Source organism: Phoca vitulina, unplaced genomic scaffold (assembly GCF_004348235.1).
Source record: "Phoca vitulina isolate PV1807 unplaced genomic scaffold, GSC_HSeal_1.0 scaffold51, whole genome shotgun sequence".
Classification (NCBI taxonomy): domain Eukaryota; kingdom Metazoa; phylum Chordata; class Mammalia; order Carnivora; family Phocidae; genus Phoca; species Phoca vitulina.
In genome coordinates this window covers 1,166,889-1,183,425 of record NW_022589754.1, presented here as the reverse complement: position 1 = coordinate 1,183,425, position 16,537 = coordinate 1,166,889, and the positions used below count along the sequence as shown (strand labels likewise).

Below are 16,537 nucleotides of genomic sequence, written 5' to 3'. Positions count from 1 at the left end.
TAGGACATATATATACTATACAATGGTATAACTAAGGCAATAACAAATTTAAAACAAAATTTAAATACCTGTATTCTAAGATTTTTATTCTCTTGTTCTAAATTACGCTTGCAGTATTCCAGTTCTTTGAGTCTATATTCCATGTCTGATAGTGTATGTCGAAGAGAGAGATTGTTTTCTTCCAATACTTGGCATTTTGAGGTTGAGTCTTGAAGTCCTTGCTATAAAGAAGACACAAGTAAGTAAGACAAAGGGATTCTACCTTTTTGGAGGAGAGTGCTCTTTTAGTTGATTAATTCAAGGAAATAAAGTAAATATTTTTTCCATGCTCAGTTTTCTTATATATTTACCCTTAAATGGTAAGTTAAATCAGCCATGAAAGAGATTCTTGCCCCTAGTCTGATATGCTTATCTTGAGTAAGAAGGAATCAAGACTGGATGAATTTTCAGTGTTCCAATTTTGCAATCTGACTCTTGGTACTCTTCAACAATATTTTGCCTTCCAGTAGGCACCAATATGACCATATGCCTGATTATTTATGTGGAAACTGAGGAAAAAATTGGGACTGTCATGGGAATGAAGATTAGGAAGGGATCAGCCTTAGAGGCTCATTACAATTTCTTAGAAATCATCTCTGCTCAGATATCTGGAGAGTATTTCTAGAGTTAATTTGTTTATTCACTGCACAAACGTGTGTTAAGACCTACAAACCTTTTTTATCAACACTTTAGTAGATTAAATGAATGAGTGAACTTAGCTTTTCAATATTTACACAGTTCTTGTCACCCAACAGCACAGATAATTGTTGATTAGTATACTTTAAAGTATACAAGGTTATCTGTTTTTATGAGAGAGCTTTCAGTCATTGGAAATAATCAAAGCCACTCAATTCTTATATGAATAAGTTGTTCCATCATATTTTAATTCTGTCTGGATTGTATGTCATAACTACAGTGTGTCAGTAATTCTGCATATGAAAAGCTATCAATCTAGTTTATCATCAATGAAGATATCAACTTACCTGCTGCTGGCGATTATTTGCTCTCACTGATGCCAAGAGTTCTTCATACTCTTTTATTTGATTTTCTTTGAATTCCACATCTTTCTCAAGGCTTATCTTGTCATTTTCCAGTGACTAGAAGCAAAATTACTTGTTAAGATTCGGAATTACATAAACTTGTCAACAGTTACATAATACAAGGCTAGTTTACATTGGAAGGCTTAAATAAGCACTTCATTCATTTGCAGTTGCCTGATAAAACAGAATTCTAAAATGTCAAGCAAAATATAGGATACAAATGGATGAAACTTTAAAAACCTGCATTCTTAGAGTACTTTTGATGAATTGACTAATTATAAATTCAATAAAACAGAACCTTCAAATTATTTTAATGTTTTGTCTAAATCTACAAAGACTCCTTGTTAACCCCAGCAGGTGGTGAATTTCCAAATTAGAGTCTAAATGTGTTCATCAGAACCCAGAAAACTAAAACTCTGGTTTTCAGGGAGTTATTCATTATATGGAGGGTATTCTGAATGTAGTTAGCTAATGACATCAAAAACACTAACTAAAATGGAAAATAGAAAAGGCTAACTTCTTGGAGAAGGAAGTTTACAAGTATTCAAAAAAATTCAGAGTATGCTTTATTATTACAGAAAAAGGGGAAATTCCCATTCAATTAGTTAGAGTATTCTAATTTTGTAAGCTACTTCCTGGCTATAGGTATTAAATTACCTTAGTGGTAAACTAAATAATAAGTGCATACCCAATGTTCTTTTATTTTGGCATTGGAGAGTTGTTATATCCTCTTTCAACCTCAATTAATTATTTCAAGAAAATAACTATGTCTGGGTGAGCATAGTATTGTTGCATTGTATTAAGTTTTGAAAGGTGGACTGAATGACTTCATTTCTATGTTAGGAACTAGGAAGGCTTTGGAAAGAAAAATCAAAATAAGTGTTACTGTCAAGTCATTTTGAAGATGTCCAAGCTCCTCCCGTAAGTTGCTGAATGTGGACAGCACTAGCCGGAGTGATTTATCAGACATACCCCTCATCTGGAGAAAGAAAAGGATTGATGGTTTTTATTTATTAGCACTTACAAATGGACAATATAAGTGATAGTAGTCTTATTTTTCTGTTCTCATAAGCAAACTTATTAACAGTTTTATTTTTTATATAGCATTACTAGAATAGTGATACAAGGAGTTTTGTCAGTAACATGTATAAGTAATTCAATCAGTATTCCTGAAGACATCATAGCTATGTGATTAGAACAAGAGTCTATTATTTTTTTCCATGATGAAGTATCATCTTTCTCACAAGACAGAACTCTGTCAGCAAATTCTTAAATTTGCTTTTATTTTTTATTTAAAGATTAGAAAAGATGAGGCAGTCAAACTTCAAAAAACAAAATGAACATCTTTAAGTATACTGCAAAATGTATGGATTTTTCCTGAAGTGAGAAGAATATAATACTAATTAAGTTTAACCTTGAAGTATAGAAACATCTCAAATTTTATTTTATTTATTTTTTATTTTTTATTTTTTTTATTTTTTTTTAAGATTTTATTTATTTATTTGAGAGAGAGAGAATGAGAGAGAGCGAGTACATGAGAGGGGGGAGGGTCAGAGGGAGAAGCAGACTCCCTGCTGAGCAGGGAGCCCGATGCGGGACTCGATCCCGGGACTCCAGGATCATGACCTGAGCCGAAGGCAGTCGCTTAACCAACTGAGCCACCCAGGCGCCCTATTTTTTATTTTTTTTAAAGATTTTTTATTTATTTATTTGAGAGAGAGAGAATGAGAGAGAGAGCACATGAGAGGGGGGAGGGTCAGAGGGAGAAGCAGACTCCCTGCCGAGCAGGGAGCCCGATGCGGGACTTGATCCAGGGACTCCAGGATCATGACCCGAGCCGAAGGCAGTCGCTTAACCAACTGAGCCACCCAGGCGCCCGAAACATCTCAAATTTTAAAGAGGAGGGTGAAAATCCCTTTTACTAGATTAAACTCACTTATTTAAAAAATTGTTTAAAAAACAGGCAACTTCATTTCTGGAAAGATGTAGTAGAAATACTTTCTCCTATTCCTTCTAAGTATAACTGAAAGCCCTGGACATTACTATGTATAAAACTAACATGAAAAGACTCAGAAAGGTGGAAAGAAGAAGGAAGTCTGGTTAGGAACATTGCAACTACCAAAGTGACACAGAAGTGAGTTCCTGGGTTTTCTTTTTGCTTCATGTATCACAGACTGGTGTTGGAGAAGTCAGTAACCCAGAAACACCACTGGATACAGACAACAGAAGTTTTTAGAAAAGCCTGCTCTCTCTAGCCAAAGGACCATGAAAAGAGCAGCCTAGCAAGGCAGAGAACTTTTAGATAATAACCACTCTATTCCAACCAAACACCACAGAGAATAACCTTCAACTTTATACTTCTACCCAAACCATCAAAGGCCAAGAGGGAACCTAAACTTTCTCCCTCACCAGGCTCTAAAAAGATCCACCAACACCACTTACCAGGTTGGTGTTAGAGAAGGCAGGGTGGAGAGATGGGATTTTCATCCCCACCAGGAAAAAAATGAGACCCCAAGCACTGTGGTTCAGTTGAGAGTATGAGAGGAGCCTAGGCTTTCACCTTATCCAGCAGTAATAATATACTGCTCCGTCTCCCTGCTGGGGTGATGTCAGAGTTTTCTTAATGAAGAGTCAAGACTTTCAGCGCTGCCCAACAGAAATGAGGCCACTCACCTTGCAATGTCAGTGAAGGCCAACTCAGGTACAGTAATAAGGCACCCCTCTACATCCAAACCAGGGTGAAATCAGTGGGGCTCTCATACAGAACCACAATTTCTACCCTTGCCCAGGAGGAACAAGGAGCTCCTTCCCTGACTGGTGTCAACTCAGAGGCTGAGTGGAGAACCTGGAATTCCACCCCCAGCTGGCAGTAACAGGCAGTGCCCCATGTCCTCTGTTGTTTCAGTATCAAAGGAGGCCTACTAAAACAGAAGATTGAATAAGATTCAGAGTCATAACATAATACTCAAAATGTCCAGGTTTCAATTTCTAAAAAATCTCTAGTCATTCTAAGAACCAGGAAAATCTTACCTTGATAAGAAAAACAATTAACAGATGTCAACATCAAGATAACGGAAATGTTAGAATAGTCTGACAAGGATTTTAAAGCAGCCATCATAACCATACTTCAATAAAAATTTACAAACAGACTTAATAGAAAGTCTCAGCAACAAAACAGAAAATCTCAGAAAAGAAATAGAATATGTAAAGAATAACTAAATAGAAATTTTAAAATTGTAAAGCTCAATAGCTAAAAAAAACAAAAACAAAAACAAAAACCTCAATGGATGGACTAAAAAGCAAAATGGAAAGAACAGAGTGAAGAATCAATAAACTTGAAGATAGAACAATAAGAAAGTACTTCATCAGAACATCAGAGAGAAAATAGTTTGGAAAATAATTGAACAGAGCCTCAGAGACCTGTGAGAGTATAAGGCATATCTAACATACATGTCATAAAAGTCCTAGAAGGAAAGAAGAAAGAGGGTGAAACTGAAAAAGTATTTGAAGAAATAATGGCTGTAAACTTCCCCAAATTAGCAAAAAATGTAACTATAGATTCAAGAAGTTGAGGAAATCTTGAACAGGACAAACCCAAAGAAATCTATGCCCAGACAATCAGTCAAACTTCTTAAAACTAAAGATAAATTTTAAATTTTAAATCTTGAAAGCAACAAGAGAAATCTTAACTATTGGTAATAACAATTCAAATCACAGCATATTTTTCATCAGAAATCTTAATGGCCAGAGGGACATAGCATACCATTTTTAAGTGTTGAAAAAAAGAATTGTCAACTACAAATTCTGTATCTAATGAAAATATCCTTTAGTAATGAAGGGGAAATCAAAACATTACCAGATGAAGAAAACTGAAAAAAAAAAAAAATTGTCACTACAGACCTACCCTAAAAATTGGGTGAAGGAAGTTCTCTGAAGAGAGAGAAAATTATAAAGGAAGGAATTTGGAGCATCAAGAAGAAATAGCATCATAAGTAATAATATTCAAAAACAGGGTAGGTTTTCCTTCTCTTGCATTTTCTAAATTATATTTGATGGTTGAAGCAAAAAATTATAACAGTGGATCTCAATGCATAAAGAGGAAATATTTAAGACAATTACGTTATAGATGTGAGAGTAAAGAGTGATAAAGGAAGCAAAATTTTCTACATTTCACTGAAACTGACAAAATGTTGACACCAGTACACTGAGATAAATTATGGATATATAATGTAATTCTTAGAACAACCACTAAAAAGGCTATACTAACAGATACACTCAAAAGTACCAGAGGTAAATAAAAGTGCAATTCTAAAAACATTTTCAACTAATCCACAGAAAACAAAAAACAGAACAGAAAACAAACAAACAAAAATAGCCTAGCTATTTTTAGCTAGCCCTACGTATCAATAATTTCTACTTGGTCTAAATGCACCAATTAAAAACAGAGATTTGTGGGGCACCTGGGTGGCTCAGTCGTTAAGTGTCTGCCTTCAGCTCAGGTCATGATCCCAGGGTCCTGGGATCGAGCCATATATTGGGCTCCTTGCTCAGCGGGAGGTCAGTTTCTCCCTCTCCCACTCCCCCTGCTTGTGTTTCCTCTCTCGCTGTGTCTCTGTCAAAAAACAAAACAAAACAAAACAAAAAACCCAAAGATTTGCAGAGTAAGAAAAAAAACTTGATCCAACTACATGTTTTCTATAAGAAGCTAATTTCAAATATAGTGAAAATGTAAAAATATATAATGAAAGTAATGTTTCTAGGAAGAAGTTGCTGCAGCTGAGGTCGAAGAGGTTGCTGCCTGTGTTCTCCTTTAGGATTTTGATGGATTCCTGTCTCACATTTAGGTCTTTCATCCATTTTTAGTCTATTTTTCAGTGTGGTGTAAGGAAATGGTCCAGTTTCATTCTTCTGCATATGGCTGTCCAATTTTCCCAACACCATTTGTTGAAGAAACTGTCTTTTTTCCATTGGACATTCTCTCCTGCTTTGTCGAACATTACTTGACCATAGAGTTGAGGGTCCATTTCTGGGCTCACTATTCTCTTCCATTGATCCATGTGTCTGTTTTTGTGCCAGTACCATCCTGTCTTTATGATTACAGCTTTGTAATAGAGCTTGAAGTCTGGAATTGTGATGCCACCAGCTTTGTTTTGCTTTTTCAACATTCCTCTGGCTATTCGGGGTCTTTTCTGGTTCCATACAAATTTTAGGATTATTTGTTCCATTTCTTTGAAAAAAATTGATGGTATTTTGATAGGGATTGCATTAAATGTGTAGATTGCTCTAGGTAGCATAGACATTTTCACAATATTGTTCTTCTAATCCAAGAGCATGGAACATTTTTCCATTTCTTTGTGTCTTCCTCAATTTCTTTCATGAGTATTCTATAGTCTACTGAGTACAGATCTTTTGCCTCTTTGGTTAGATTTATTCCTAGGTTCGGGGGTGCAATTGTAAATGGGATTGACTCCTTAATTTCTCTTTCTTCTGTCTTGTTGTTGGTGCATAGAAATGCAACTGATTTCTGTGCATTGATTTTATATCCTGCCACGTTACTGAATTCCTGTATGAGTTCTAGCAGTTTTGGGGTGGAGTCTTTTGGGTTATTCCACATAAAGTATCATATCATCTGCAAAGAGTGAGAGTTTGACTTCTTCTTTGCTGATTTGGATGACTTTTATTTCTTTTTGTTTTCTGATTGCTGTGGCTAGGACTTCTAGTACTATGTTAAGTAGCAGTGGTGATAGTGGACATCCTGCCATGTTCCTGACCTTAGGGGAAAAACTCTCAGTTTTTTCCCCATTGAGAATGATATTCGTTGTGGATTTTTCACAGATGGCTTTTATGATATTGAAGTATGTACCCTCTATCCCTACACTCTGAATTCAGAGTTTTAAACAAGAAAGGATTCTGTACTTTGTCAAATGTTTTTACTGCATCTATTGAGAATATCATATGGTTCTTGTTCTTTCTTTTATTAATGTAGTGTATCACATTGATTTGCAGATGTTGAACCAACCTTGCAGCCCAGGAATTAATCCCACTTGGTCGTGGTGAATAATCCTCTTAATGTACTGTTGGATCCTATTGGCTTCTATTCTGGTGAGAATTTTTGCATCCATGTTCATCAGGGATATTGGTGTGTAGTTCTCCTTTTTGATGGGGTCTTTGTCTGGTTTTGGGATCAAGGTAATGGTGGCCTCATAAAACAAGTTTGGAAGTTTTCCTTCCATTCCTATTTTTTGGAACAGTTTCAGAAGAATAGGTATTAATTCTTCTTTAAATGTTTGATAGAATTCCCCTGGGAAGCCATCTGGCCCTGGGCTCTTGTTTGTTGGGAGATGTTTGATTACTGCTTCAATTTCCTTACTGGTTATGGGTCTGTTCAGGTTTTCTATTTCTTCCTGGTTCAGTTTTGGTAGTTTATACTTCTCTAGGAATGCATCCATTTCTTCCAGATTGTCTAATTTACTGGCATATAGTTACTGGTAATAATTTTTAATAATTGCTTCTATTTCCTTGGTGTTAGTCGTGATCTCTCCTCTTTCATTCATAATTTTATTAATTTGGGTCCTTTCTCTTTTCTTTTTGATAAGTCTGACCAGGGGTTTATCAGTCTTATTAATTCTTTCAAAGAACCAGCTCCTAGTTTTGTTGATCTGTTCAACTGTTCTTTTGGTTTCTGTTTCATTGATTTCTGCTCTGATCTTTATTATTTCTCTTCTCCTGCTGGGTTTAGGCTTTATTTGCTGTTCTTTCTCCAGCTCCTTTAGATGTAGGGTTAGGTTGTGTATTTGAGACCTTTCTTGTCTCTTGAGAAAGACTTCTATTGTTATATACTTTCCTCATAGGATCGCCTTTGCTGCATCCCAAAGATTTTGAACAGTTGTGTTTTCATTTTCATTTGTTTTCATGAATTTTTTAAACTCTTTAATTTTCTGGTTGACCCATCCATTCTTTAGTAGGATGCTATTCAGCCTCCATGTATTTGAGTTCTTTCCAACTTTCTTCTTGTGATTGAGTTCTACTTTCAAAGCATTGTGGTCTGAAAATATGCAGGGAATGATCCCAATTTTTTGGTACCAGTTGAGACCTGATTTGTGACCTAGGTTGTGATCTAGTCTGGAGAATGTTCCAAGTCCACCAGAGAAGAATGTTTATTCTGTTGCTTTGGGATGGAATGTTCTGAATATATCTGTGAAGTCCATTTGGTCCAGTGTGTCATTTAAAGTCTTCATTTCCTTGTTGATTTTTTGCTTAGATGATCTGTCCATTTCAGTGAGGGGGGTGTTAAAGTCCCCCACTATTATTGTATTGTTGTCGATGTGTTTCTTTGCTTTTGTTATTAATTGGCTTATATAATTGGCTGCTCCCATGTTAGGGGCATAGATATTGAAAATTGTTAGATCTTATTGTTGGATAGTCCCTCACCAAAGGCAAGGGAAGCAAGGGTAAAAATGAACCATTGGACTTCATTAAGATAAAAGCTTTTGCACAGCAAAGGAAACAGTCAACAAAACCAAAAGACATCCTACAGAATAGGAGAAGATATTTGCAAATGTCTTATCAGATATAGGGCTAGTATCCAAAATCTATAAAGAACTTATCAAACTCAACACCCAAAGGACAAATAATCCAATCAAGAAATGGGCAGAAGACATGAACAGACACTTCTGCCAAGAAGACATACAAATGGCCAATAGACACATGAAAAAGTGTTCAACATCTCTCAGTCTCAGGGAAATACAAATCAAAACCTCAATGAGATAGCCCCTCACACTAGTCAGAGTGGCTAAAATTAACAAGTCAGGAAAGGACAGATGTTGGCGGGGATGTGGAGAATGGGGGACCCTCCTACACTGTTGGTGAGAATGCAAGCTGGTGTAGCCACTCTGGAAAACAGTATGAAGGTTCCTCAAAAAGTTGAAAATAGAGCTACCCTATGACCCATCAATTGCACTACTGGGTATTTACCCCAAAGTTACAAATGTAGTGATCCGAAGGGGCACATGCACCCCAATGTTTATAGCAGTAATGTCCACAATAGCCAAACTATGCAAAGAGCCTAGATGTCCATCAACAGAGGAATGGATAAAGAAGATGTGGTACATATATACAATGGAATATTATGCAGCCATCAAAAATGAAATTTTGCCATTTGCAATGATGTGGATGGAACTAGAGGGTATTACGCTAAGCAAAATAAGTCAATAGAGAAAGACAATTATCATAAGATATCACTGATATGTGGAATTTGAGAATCAAGACAGAGGATCATAGGGGAAGGGAGGGAAAAATGAAACAAGATGAAACCAGAGAGGGAGACAAACCATAAGAGACTCTTAATCTCAGTAAACAAACAAGGTTGCTAGAGTGGAGGGGGCTGGGAGGGCTGGGGTGGATGGGTGATGGACATTGGAGAGGATATGTGCTATGGTGAGCACTGTGAATTGTGTAAAACTGATGAATCATAGACCTGTACCCCTGAAACAAATAATACATTATATGTTGATAATATATATATACATATATTATATATATTATACATTAAAAGTAAAATGTCGGGGATAAAAGATATACCAGGCAAACATTAATAAAAGAAAACAAGAGTGTTATATTGTTATTAGATAAAAATGACTTTTTTAAAAGATTTTATTATGTATTTGACAGAGATAGATACAGTGAGAGCGGGAACACAAGCAGGAGGAGCAGGAGAGGGAGAAACAGACTTCCCACAGAGCAGGAAGCCCGATGCTGGGCTCGACCCCAGGACCCTGAGATCATGACCTGACCTGAAGGCAGATGCTTAACGACTGAACCACCCAGGCACCCCTAGATAAAAATGTCTTTAGAGCAAAGAAAATTACCAAGGATAAAGAGGAACCATTATATAATGATAGAAGGGTCATTTCACCAAGAAGACACAGCAATCTAAACTTTTATGCACCAAGCAGTAGAGCTACAAAATGTATAGAAATGCAAAAACTGATAGAACTGAAAGGAAAAAACGACAAGTCCACTGTTATAACTGAAGATTTGTATATGCCTCTCTCAGCAACTGATAAGAACTACTTGGCAGAAAATGAACAAGAATATAAAAGAACTCAACAACCCCATCAACCAAAGTATCTAATCCTTTCTTTTACCCATGGAAGATACACCAATATAGGCCATAATCTTTTTTTTTTTTTTTTTTTTAGGCCATAATCTTGACCATAAAACAAAACTTAACCATTTCAAAAAAATTGATCTAATATGAAGTATATTCTCTGGCCACAGTGGAATCAAACTATGTATCAGTACTAGAAAGACAATAGGAAAATCTCTAAACACTCTGAAACTAAATAATATGCTTCTAAATAATCCACAGGTAAAAGCAGATGTCTAAAGGGAGCTAAAAATTATATAGAACTGAAAGAAAATGAAAATCATATCATAATTTTTTGGGCACAACCAAAGCCATGCTGAGAGGATATTTATAGCACTAAATGCTTACATTAGAAAATAGAAAATGTCTCAAATCTATACTCTAACTTTCTATATCAAGAAACCAGACAAGAGAACAACATATCAAAAGCAAGCAAAGGAAGGAAATAATACAGACAAGGGCAAAAATTAGTGGAAGTGTAAACAGGAAAATAATAGAGAAGATCAATAAAACTGAAGTCTTGTTCTTTGAAAAAAAAATTGATAAAATTGAGAAGCCTCCAGCAAGGCTGACCAAGAATAAAGTAGACACAAATGACTAGTACTAAGAATTAAATAGGGGATAGTAATACAAACGCTGCAGACATAAAAAAGATAATAAGGGAATACTATGAACAACTATACACTATAAATTTGATAATTTAGATGAAATAGACTACTTCCTTGAAAAATACAAGTTACCACAACTCACCCAATATGAAACAAATCATTTGAATAAACCTATAACTATTAAGGAGTTGAATTTGGAATTTTTTTTAACTCCCGAAAAGACAAATCTCTAGGCCCAGATATTTTTACTAAAGGATTTTACCAAATGTTTAAAGAAGGATTAATACCAAGTCTATACAGTCTTTTCTGGAAAATAAAAAAAAGAAACACTTCCCAATTCATTTTATGAAGCTAGTATTCTCCTAATACCAAAACCAAAGAGAATACAAGAAAACTATATACCAGTGTTTCTCATGAACTTTGATGCAAAATCCTCTGAAAGAGTTTTTCAAAGAAATAAGTTTTGAATGCACTTTCAATAGACATCCCACCACCAGAGATAATATCAAGGATGTCTCCAAGATTCAGATTCTGCAAAGCATAAGTTTTCCCCACACCACTGTCTTTTTATAATACACAGTGTGCCACTAAAAATATTTTATTTAAATTTCACAAAAATGACATCAGGTCCAATATTTGGATGACCAACAAAGGTTTAAGACCAATAATTTAGAAATTGGCCTCACTTAAACAGAGCTAGATTATCTTTACAATCCTTTCTTGCATAAAGATGTACTCTTTAGCCATATTCCCTTAACATCTATCTTCTTCTGTCCTCCCTTCACTGTAGGGGAATTTACTGTTCCAGTAGTCTCTATCATTCTACAAATCAGAAAAAGCAAGGCATTGGCCTCTCCCATCTCTTATTGCAAGGGGTGAGGTGGGGGGGGGGTAGAATGGAAAATAGAGAAGATGAGGGCAAAGCTATAAATTAGAGTCAAGTTGTGCTATACCAGTGAGGAAAGAATAAGGCCATTCCACAGCAGGGAACAGTATTTTTTTTTTTTTTAAAGATTTTGTTTATTTGACAGAGAAAGACACAGCGAGAGAGGGAACACAAGCAGGGAGAGTGGGAGGGGGAGAAGCAGGCTTCCCGCGGACCGGGGAGCCCGATATGGGGCTCGATCCCAGGACCCTGGGATCATGACCTGAGCTGAAGGCAGACGCTTAATGACTGAGCCACCCAAGCGCCCCAGGGAACAGTATTTTTAGAATGCTTACCTGAATGGTAGTTATTCAATATAAGTGAAAGTCTGAACAAACTATAATGCAAGACTTGTTTAATCAAAGTATAATCAACTCTCCTGAAATAGGATTTTTACTTAGAACTTTCTGTTTTTCATTAAGGGAAGCATCCTTGGCTAGTGGTTTGTCATTGTTGATCTCACACCCACTCTTGACCCCAACTCACCTGCAGAATATAGCGAATTTGCTGTTTTGTAAACTCTGACAATCCTTTAGGAATCAAGGATTCAATGTCTTCTGACTGTAAGAAAAGAGAAGTTTATCCATTTAACAGATGCATATTAGTATTATAATCTTAGGGTCAGTAGTTCACAGACTTCTGTGCAGCAGAGCATATTTTTAGGAACATCAAAAGATTATTTCATTTTCTGGGCAATAGTTGCTACCAACTTCATTTCTAGCCTTATCAGTTCTTACTTTTAAAAACTTGATTATACCATATACACTATGGAAAGAACCTTGAATTCCAGGCATTTTAGGGAACAGCTTTGTGCAACCAACCAGATGTTCCATTTTTACTTTTTTAAAAGAGTAATTTAAAAAAGAAGATGGTTCTCAAATCCCATTAAACACTTTATTTCAGTGTATCTTTCAAAAACTGGAAGCTTTGCTGGGTGGTTAATATGACATTTTCAAGGTTGATTTTTTTAAATAACGAAAATTTGGGGAAATAAAATTAAGGGCTTATTGAGGATTTATATTGAGCTATGATAACTTCTGAAAAATTAAGATGTTGCCACAACAACACTGAGAAGCTTTAACTAGTTTTTTTTGGCTTGAAGAAACACAGATTTATTATCTCATAGATCTAGAGATTGGAAGTCAGTGGGCTAAAATTAATGTATCAGCAGGACTGCATTCTTTTGGTGGGCTCTAGGGGAGAATCTATTTCATTGCTTTTTTGTTTCTACCAGCTGCATGAATTCCTTGGCTGGTGGCCTCATCACTCCAACCCTGGCTTCTCTTGGCAGATCTAACTCTGACCTCCTGCCTCCCTCTTTTAAGGACCCTTAGTGATTACATTGGATCCACCCACATAATCCAGGATAATCTCCTTACTTTAAGATCCTTAATTTAGTCACATTTGCAAAGTCCCTTTTGCCATGTTAAAGTAACATATTCAAAGGTTTCGGGGATTAGGATGTGGACATCTTTGGGAGGCCATTATTCTGTCTTCCACATCATCTTATTGCCCTCATTCTGAAGCTCATATCCATACAGTTCCCTTTGTGAAGTCTAGATCCAAAAGAGGGAGATTCTAATAGAGGCAGGGTCTCCCTCTCCACCTGCCCAAGACCCTCCTCCTTGGATGACTGACCAAGAATCCACTTCCTCAGAGCATATCTTGCCCTCTTCCACAGGGGGTGACCTTTCTCTATGGCTGTTGCAAGACAAGTTCATTACAATACCATCCAGTACCCCTGACGTCAGTACCCCTCCCTCAAACCATAGAAGAATGATATCCTTACAAAAACACAGAGAGCTGGGCTCCTGGGTGGCTCAGGCAGTTAAGTGTCTGACTCTTGATTTTGTCTCAAGTCATGATCTCGGGGTCCTAGGATCAAGCACCACCTTGGTCTCAGTGCTGAGTGTGAGCCTGCTTAAGATTCTCTCTTTCCCTCTCCCTCTGCCCCTACCCCTACTCACACACACACTCTCTCTCTCAAGTAAATAAATAAATCTTAAAAAAAAAAGAGAGGAAAGTACTGAAGCTAAGGTACTTCAGACACTTATCTCCCCAAATCCCATGCCTAGCCCACCAAGCATCATTGTCTTCTTTTTTTTTATTCAAGTGTAATTAACATGCAGTTATATTAGTTTCAGGTGTACAATATGATTCAACAACTGTATACATTTCTCAGTGCTTATCAAATTAAGTGTACTCTTAAGCCTCCTTATCTATTTTATCCATCACCCCACTGACCTCTCCTCTGGTGAGAAGCTTCAACTAATTTTAAGTGAGAAGCAATTCAGTACTTCTTAACGGCAATCTAGGGCTTTCTGAATTATTGTAATGAATACAGTATATCAATGCATTGGAAATAAAAAAATAACACAAAAAGGCCACTGTGCTTTTTTATTACATTGAAATCAGTTTTCCCTATTTGATGACTTATTCCATTAAAAGTAATTATTAACAAAATGTTAATATATAATAGAATTAATACTTGAAAAAAATGTACTTTAAGTTGCTGTCTATTTGGCATGGGTCATATAAGGTTTCAAAATGCACTAAAACTAAATTTGCTATTTATTTAGTTAATGTAGGTTTCAATTTTCTAAAGCAAAGAGTATTTGGTCAATGAAATTTTAAATGTTTTGATAAACAAAGACAAATTAAATCATAAATGACAACTGATAAAACATTTTTGCATGAATAATTATTACTCTTGTTATTATTTTAAATATCTATTTATTTATTTTAAAGGACATGCAAGAGAAAGACAGTGGAGGGGAGGGGCAGAGGAAGAGGGAGAGAAAGAACCTCAAGCAGATGCCACACTGAGCATGGAGCCCAACGTGGCTCTCAATTCCACAACCCTAAGATCATGACCTGAGCTGAAATCAAGAGTTCGAAGCTCAACTAACTGAGCCACCCAGGCTCCCCAATGATTATTACTTTTTATAGCCATTACAAATATATAAATAGTTCTATCATTTTAAAGGCAAAATAATCATCATGTCTTTCACTAATCTCTGTTTCCAGTCTAATATAGGTACCAAACTAAAACAATATCATCAGTGAAAATGTCAGAATCTGCTTTGTTATCAACTATATTTGATTTTCAACTATTTTTGCACTTACCTCAGCTGTAGACTCAAAGTCCTCTTTGCTGTAAGAGTGAAAAAAAAGGATAGACAACTTAAGAAAATGTATATAATGATCATATATAAATGTTAGTGTTCAAATTATATTATCTTACTTTTTGATATATCATAATAGCAACATTTAAATTTATAATTCAAATAAATTTTAAACTAACTAAAATGGAACTTGACAAAAATAAAGATAATTTTCCTGGAACTAGCTAATCTATTAAAATGAATAATATCAAAATAACAAACCAAAAGAATATAAAGAATCAGTTACTGCCATCCATTAGCACCTGTTCATTTGTGGATAGATGTACAAGTCCTTGGCACTGGCAATAAGTGCTACCTGAGTGAATTAATAACAATAATAGTTGTTCTCTATTTCCACCTCCCTTTTCTCCTGTATTGCTTACTTTCAGTGCTGAGTCCAGCTTCTCTCCATAGAGTCTTCAAGTTATTCATACCCTTTTCATCAAAATCAAAACTTGCAAGACAAGGCTAACTCATTCAATCTACACTACACTATATGGCAGTGACAAAACTTAAAATGTATTTGAATGTTTACATAGGGACAGGGCCTTAAGCAACATGACCAAAATTCTAGTGGGATAATAGAACTTCTAGCATCAAAATGAATGTTTGGGCACCAGGGTTGGAAGACCCTTTGTGATGCCACGTTAGGTAGGCAAATGCTGCAAAAGAATTGTTAGTGATTATGCCAGTCTGCCACTTGCTCCTTTGGGGAATAATGAAAGTGGAAAAGGGTACAGTTCTAGAGTCAGTGGCAAGAGACAGGCCTTTATTTCTGCCTACTTGCTCCATCTGTGCTTAATTGAAGAACTGGGTACAAAATATATGGTGAATATACTTCTCAAATAAAAACACAGTAACACATGTCCTGACAGCAAGGCAGAATATTTTAAAGATGGTCATATAAAATCAGAGGTATATGAGTGCCACATCTTCAGTATAAGAAAAAAGTATTTTAGAGATATGTTAGGACATTAGCTCCTACCTTTACCTTCTAAGTAAGTGCTTATGAGTAATATATTGTTTACAGAGATAAGAGGGTCACTCACTGTACAAAACATCTTGCATACGTTTAAAAAAAAAGACTAATGTGGAAGAAGATAACTGAAGATTCAATTTCCTGAAGCATGACTACATATTTGCTGTTGTTTGTATGTATGTATGTGGCATTTCCTGTGTTGCCCAAAATAGAAATTGTGGAGAGGCCCTAGAAATATAAATAAATAAATAAATAAATAAATAAAATATCATGTACTTTTTGAATGCTTTATTAAAGTAATGGCATGCATATACTGGGAGTGACAACAAGTTAAAAATAATAATCAATGCAGTTTTAGTCATCTTTCATTACTATTAACTGGAATTATCACAGTATTAATGGACCTTTCTGTTAAAAATTCCACTTCCCAAGCCAACCTAGTACATGTGTCCCTAGTCATTTCTTTCTACAAATAAGAAAACAAAACAAAGAAATAAAGCAAGGAACGATCAACAGCACTTAATACTGCAATGTTTTAAAGTAACCAGAATGGTTTTGTGAGACATTTTTCCTTAATTCTTACCCTGAACCCACTCATTGCTTAATTGTAACATAGAAAAAGAAGAAAAGTGGG

At 35.8% G+C, this 16,537-nt stretch overlaps 1 protein-coding gene across 1 annotated transcript in view; it reads right to left on the bottom strand.

Moving 5' to 3' along the window:
* POF1B (POF1B actin binding protein) overlaps positions 1-16,537 on the bottom strand; it is a 98,816-nt gene that overhangs the window by 16,859 nt on the left and 65,420 nt on the right. The window contains exons 7-11 of the mRNA XM_032387910.1: positions 14,887-14,914; positions 12,247-12,321; positions 1,966-2,058; positions 1,023-1,136; positions 69-221 (exon numbers count right to left, since the gene is read on the bottom strand). Of these exons, the coding sequence (XP_032243801.1) occupies positions 69-221; positions 1,023-1,136; positions 1,966-2,058; positions 12,247-12,321; positions 14,887-14,914 (463 nt within the window). The remainder of the gene's footprint in view (positions 1-68; positions 222-1,022; positions 1,137-1,965; positions 2,059-12,246; positions 12,322-14,886; positions 14,915-16,537) is intronic.